This window comes from Malaclemys terrapin, chromosome 8 (genome assembly GCF_027887155.1).
Source record: "Malaclemys terrapin pileata isolate rMalTer1 chromosome 8, rMalTer1.hap1, whole genome shotgun sequence".
Classification (NCBI taxonomy): Eukaryota; Metazoa; Chordata; order Testudines; family Emydidae; genus Malaclemys; species Malaclemys terrapin.
The window spans coordinates 4,182,748-4,189,474 of NC_071512.1; the positions used below are offsets into that span (position 1 = coordinate 4,182,748).

A 6,727-nucleotide genomic window follows, 5' to 3' on the forward strand; every position below is an offset into this window, starting at 1 on the left:
TGTTTTGGAGAGACCCTTTTAACACAGCTCTTTTCCAATCCCCTTTCAGGCTGTGATCACCTGAGAGACCATCTGGACAGCACAAACACTCAGAGCATGGCGGCTTACAGAAGTTTAGAGGGCTTTGTGGCTTATGGGCTGCTGTATGATCTATGGTGGAACCTACCCAAGGATTCCCTTGTCTCAGTACAGGCTGTGCTGGATTCTGTGCCATGTCCTAGTGAGCAGACAGCTGTTGACCAGAGCTACCCTACAGCTGTCTCTTCCCCTGAAGAAACTGCTAATCAAACTGAGATGGAAGGAAACCTGCCCAGCGCAGACCATAACAGTAGGACAGAAAGCAACACAACAGCTAGCTTCAGCGATTTGGGAGAGAGGCAGTTGAAATTGAATGGCTATCAAATGCTCCTTTCCGAAGTGCATGCTGCTTTGCAGAGCACCCAGAAGGATGTATCTGAGGTCCAGCAGACGTTGGCAGACATGATCCGCCAGCACCAGCGGAACAACCTCCAGGAAAGCGTAAAAGATGGCGCGCAGGAAAGCAAGATGCATGTGAGCTCCGAGATTGACTCGGATGGGCTGGTGCCCCCAAGCAGCCAGAGCCAGTGGTAGGTTTCAAAACAGCGAGGTGCTGAGTGAGATCAGATTCTGCTTTCTCAGTTTGCAGGTACTCTGGCCTCCAGCTTAATTCACTCACTGTACCAGTCCTGAGAAACTAAAATCACTGAAGCTGTTCACAGGCCATTTCAAAAACTTGGACAAATGAGAATTCACGTCCAATGGCAAAGGATTTTCGGAGAGCTCTGAACTGAACTGCCACACTCTTAAGCTTACTGTAGATGAGTAAATGCCCTTAAAATACAAAATGCCTTAATGCTGCCTAGCTTAAGCAATGCATTAAGAGGGCAGGAGAATGGAAAGGGCATGCTAGACAGAAGAATATCTGTCTCTCCATTGGTGCATGATTTGTTTGGTCTGGGTCATTCAAGAGTTGTACGTGGCCATGTTGGGTTTAGTTTACCCGTCTCCCCTGCTTTGAACGCAGGGACAGTACACTTGGGTAAAGCAGTTATTGTAACATATGTTATATTCTCTTGACAGTAAAGAAGCAGCAAAGGAACCAGTTTCCCTGCCTGAGCTGATGAAACAGCTGACCGAGGCAAACCAGAAATTAGCAGCATTTCCAGAGAGTTTAAAGGTAAGGGCTAAAATGGGATAATACAGGTCAATAAGATGACAATCTTTGGTGCTTGCTAATAAGGTAGTTTCTTGGCCAAAGAAAATAGCACTTTGGGTGCTATGCTACTATTGCACTCTCCAGTTCTGCAAGTTAACGGGAAGCAGCAGTCGAGAGTTAGGCTTGCTCAAGTGTTTCATCTCTACACTATCTGATCTAGGTAGAGGGGCACAGTGCTGCTTTTTGCCTGGATACACTTGTTTGTGCCACTTTAAAGAGACAAGTACCCCATCATGTCTGGACAGGAGAAACCACTTCACTGCAGTCCAAAAATGAATGATAGACACATGGCAGCTTGCCGTTGGCTCTAGTCACAACACACACGTTGCATCAAAAGAGTTCGGTTGGTTACAGTCATCATCTCCTAGGTTAGACTGTTTGCACAAAACCTGAGAAAAGTTTCCTAGGCCACACAACATGAGTAGCTTCTCTAGTTTGGTGAGGTGTTGTAGACTGTTGTGATGTAATTTCCTCCTCAAACGTGACTTCTTCAGTATAGTTAGAAGGACTTTGAGAAGTCTTCACATTAGCTGGAACTTCGAACTACACTCCAGTATGAATCTTTCATGTGCTTTTAAAATATTCCTTACTAGTTATGGTGATTATGTAAGAACATAAGACCAGCCATACTGAGTCAGACGAATGGTCTGTCTAGTCCAATATCCTGTCTTTGACAGTGGCCGGTGCCCGATGCTTCAGAGGAAATGAACAGAACAGGGCAATTATCGAGTGATCCATCCCCTGTTGTCCAGCCCCCGCTTCTGGCAGTCAGAGGTTTAGGGACACGCAGAGCCTGGGGTTGTATCCCTGACCATGTTGGCTAATAGCTCTTGGATGGACCGATCCTCCATGAATGTATTTTTTTTTTTTTTTCCTTTTGAACCCAGTTATACTTCTGACCTTCACAACATCCCCTGGCAAGGTGTTCCAGGGGTTGACTGGACGCTGTGTGAAAAAGTATTTCCTTTTGTTTGTTTTAAACCTGTTGCCTATTGACTTCATTGGGTGACTCCTGGTTCTTGTGTTATGTGAAAGAGTAAACAACACTTACTCACTTTCTCCACACCATTCATAATTTTAAGACCTCTATCGTATCCCCCCATATTTGTCTCTTTTATTAAGATGAACCGTTCTAGTCTTTTTAATCTCTCCTCACATGGAAGCTGATCCAGGGCCCTGATCTTTTTTGTTGCCCTTCTCTGTACTTTTCCCAATTCTAATATATCTATTTTCAGATAGGGTGATCAGAACTACATGCAGTATTCAAGGTGTGAACATACCATGAATTTATATGGAGGCATGATGTTTTTTGTCTTATTATCTATCCCCTTCCTAATGGTTCCTAACATTCTGTTATCTTTTTTGGCTGCCACTGCACATTGAGCAGATGGTTTCAGAGAACTATCCACAATGACTCCAAGATCTCTTTCTTGAGTGGTAACAGCTAATGTACGCCTCATCGTTTTGTATGTATAGTTGGGATGATGTTTTCCAATGTGCATTACTTTGCATTTAGCAACACTGAATTTCATCTGCTGTTTTGTCACCCAGTTTTGTGAGATCCTTTTTTAAGTCTTTGCAGTCAGCTTTGGACTTAACTATCTTGAGTAATTTTGTTTCATCTGCAAACTTTGCTACCGCACTGTTTACCCCTTTTTCCAGACCATTTCTGAGTATGCTGGACAGCACTGGTCCCAGTTGAGATCCTTCAGGGACCCTGCTCTTTACCTCTCTCCACTGTAGAACTGATAATTTATTCCTACCCATTGTTTCTTATCTTTTTAACCAGTTTCTGATCCATTGAGAGGACCTTCCTCTCATCCCATGACTGATTATTTTGCTTAAGAGCCTTTGGTGACAGACCTTGTCAAAGGCTTTTTGGAAGTCCAGGGACACTATATCTACTGGCTCACATTTGTCCATGTTTGTTGACACCCTCAAAGAATTCTAATAGACTGATGAGGCATGATTTCCCTTTACAAAAGCCGTGCTGATACCGTGTTCATCTAGGCGTCCGATAATTCTGTTCTCTTCTGTAGTTTCAACCAGTTTGCCTGGTACTGAAGTTAGGCTTACCGGCCTGTGATTGCCTTTGGAGCCTTTTTTAAAAAAAATGAGCACTACGTTAGCTATCTGCCAGTCACCTGGCACAGAGGCTGATTTAAGCTATGCTCTTACTATTCAACCAAGGAATTTCTACCCATAGAGATTCTATGGTACTGCTTGATTTTTACTATATTTGACTCTTTCACAGATAGTGCCACTTCCCCATGAGCACAACCTATTCTCATTCCTGTATATTTGGTATCCTGGTATTACCATGTCCTACTAATCCTCATCATTCTACCCCGTTTCTGTGACACCTATTATATCAATAGCTTCATTTAATACAAAGAACTTGTTTACCCATCTTTGTATTTAGACTTCTTGCATTTGTAGACAAGCACTTATAAAATTTGTCAATAGTCTGCCTTCATTTGATGTAATTGAATGGAACTTTTTCAGTTGACTGTTCCTCTTAGCTCCTACCTGTATTTTTATCAGCGTCTGTCCTCTCTGCTTTTGTAGGATAGAAAGTATCCTCCTTAATAAATCCTCCCCTAAGGGACGTGTCTGTCTTCCACACCTGTGAGCTTTCCCCTACTCTTTAGTTTCAAAACTCCTCTGACCTTTTTAATTTTACATGCCAGCACTCTGGTTCTGTTTTGGTTAGGTGGAACCCATCCTTTCCATCTAGACTCCTCCGTTCCCAATAAACCTAAATCCCTCTATCGAACACCATCATCTCATCCATGCCCTGAAACCCTGCAGTCCTGCCTATCTAACTGGCCCCACACATGGAACTGGATGCATTTCAGAGAATGCTACCATGGAACTCCTGGTCTTCAATCTCTTACCTAACAGCAGCCTCGAGGACCTCTCTCTCCAACCTTTGCCCAATGTCACTGGTTCCTACATGTATCCTGTACCAGTGGCTCCACCCCAGCACTACACAAGTCTGTATAGATGTCTCTGAGGTCCACACCTTTGCACCTGGCAGGCAGTTCACCATGTGTAAATAAACGCTTCTTACTAGCTCAGCAATAACAGCTGAAATTAGATGATGAATTAATGTGATATTTAAAAAAAAATCAATATAAACCCATGTGTGCTTGTCCTCATGCCCTACCCTTCTGGATTCTGCAGTGAAAGTAGAAGGTGGCTGTTCTGATCCTGAATACAAGCTCAAGAAGGAGAAAATAAACTTGGCTAAACACAAATATATTCTGTACTAGAAAAGGGAATGCATTAAACTGCAGCAAAAGATTTGCGTTTCCTAAGTGCTCTTCCACTTTGTGCCACTGTCAGCAATATTTCCACAGACGGTTTCCCTCTCCCTGAATTACTTTACATGCTAGTACCCCCTTGTTTAAAGAGCAGATAACATCTATGGTTCTCTTTGCAGGTCTTCCCTTTCCCAGATGTGCTGGAGTGTGGCCTTGTGCTACTTCACATTGGATCCCAGTGCCCCACAGAGCTGAGTCCAGAACTGCAGCAACAGGCCTTGGACCTGGTTAGGAAATACAGCAGAGCTAAAGTTTATGAAAAAATCTGCAGAAAGTTCTTAACGTGAAGTTATATTCAAGCCTGGGCAGCCTGAGTTACCAGCAGCTGCTCCGTTCATTTTGAAGTGAAGAACTCTCTCTGTGGTCACCATACTTTGGAGGATATTTTGTTCTAGAAAATGGAGTACCAAAAATCAAGCTTATATACAGACTCCCACGGACTGTTGGTTACTAATGGCCCCTTACAGCTCCATAATTGATACTGTGCTTGTAAAACTGGAAAGCTGCCCTTTGCCTTTAATATATACATCTTGTCTAAATTAGCTTTTTTTAAAACTTTGGGGAAGGGAAATTATGCCAGAGAAGCCCTTGAATTTACATACACATTTGTAACCAAATTAGACAGCTACATCCACACTTTGGCAGTAAAAAGGAAGTAGTTGCCATCTAATTAAAGAACAGTAACTTGATTTAATTTTAAGCAACTTACTACTTAACCCAGTTTGTCTTGGGCACATGAGTTTTTTTGGCAGGGGGGAGGCAAAGTGTTTTGCTTCCTCTTTAAATAAAAGTCTTACATTTTGTGCTTTGAATTTAATTTGAAAGATGGGTGGGGAGAAAGAAACTGGAGGTAATTTTTTGAAGGGTGTTAGTATTAAGTTGACAGTCAGGTTTTATTCCCATTAGGTTCAGTTCTGTCAAACAAGAAATTTTTCCTGACTAAATGAAGTTTCCATGTTCATCCTAGGGGAAGGTAGGAGTGACAACCTTTTATGAATGTTTGCTGAAAGTAGGTTCCTCCTGTTGCTACATTGATGGTATATTTGGCCCTAACAGTAGTTCAGGTGGGATGTAAAAATCAAGGCCTTTGGTATGTGTTAGAGGTGAGCTAAGTAACTGTTGACCCTTAATATTTCATGTACAGCTAGCCTCAGGCTTCACATAAGGCTTTGCTTGTTTTAATTTGAAATGTCAGTTCTTCCCTTGAAGCCCAGACATTTGCCATCACAAAAAGCTGAGATGCAGCTCAAGGAACCTGAGACCAGCGAGTGTTCAGAAGAATGGATGTACATACATGGTGCAGCTAGGGCAAGGAAATTCCAGATGAGTAAAGCTGGAGCACTTGTTCTGGTCCAACATGTAAACTTGACTTGATAGAAGGGAAGGTATTAAAGCTGCTTTGGCAGAGCAGAGATAGGTAGCAGTCTAGTCATTATACTAAGGAAAAGACCATTTGTAGAACCGAAGTCCCAAATATTGGTCTGACGAACCCTTGTTCGTGGTCTATGGAGAACTAGGTAACCCTAGAATCATGGTGCTTGTGTGCAAAGCAAGATGCCTGGACTCCAGAAGAGGGCGCTATTGCTCCATGAGGAAGTCCCCTTCACCCTCTGCCAAGGCAGGCATAGCTGTGCCTGGAGGAAGCTTCTGCCCTCACCCTAAGACAAAGATATAAGGGAAACAGTCAGCTTCCATCGCAAACTGGCCTTACATGCTGGCAAGGCTCCAAGAGAACACAGCATAAGAAACCTCTGCTCTGTTTCTCACCTCAATCGACCTGGGAACCAACAGCCAAACTACTTCAGCTGCCATTAACCAGTATTTAGGGCTGGGGTACAGCTACCCTCTAATCTTGTGTTCATTCCCCTTTCTGAACTGCAGAACCTCCCACATTCATTGCAGCCAATATAATATATCCCAAGATATAACAACTAGCCTCCTGAAGTTGGTTAATGGGTATCCCACAACTGGCAACGTGCAGCAGGTAAAGATCCATTAATTATTGGATGAAGCACAGTTGTGTTAGTCTGTCTGGTCAGTGCCGCCATGCTCATATCCTGCTGCATTTACCTGTAGAGAATTTGGAAAAGTTAATGTACAACTTCATGAGGTACTTGGCTGTAAGTATTAGAATTAACTAGAAAAGATCAAGACCTATAACTGG

General features: G+C 42.9%; 1 protein-coding gene across 1 annotated transcript in view; it reads left to right on the plus strand.

Annotated features, from left to right (window-relative positions):
* GEMIN5 (gem nuclear organelle associated protein 5) overlaps positions 1-5,366 on the plus strand; it is a 35,702-nt gene extending 30,336 nt beyond the window's left edge. Inside the window, exons 26-28 of the mRNA XM_054036867.1 lie at positions 50-608; positions 1,102-1,198; positions 4,683-5,366. Coding sequence (XP_053892842.1) covers positions 50-608; positions 1,102-1,198; positions 4,683-4,850 — 824 coding nt within the window. The 3' untranslated portion in view covers positions 4,851-5,366. The remainder of the gene's footprint in view (positions 1-49; positions 609-1,101; positions 1,199-4,682) is intronic.
* Positions 5,367-6,727: the final 1,361 nt, after the last annotated feature.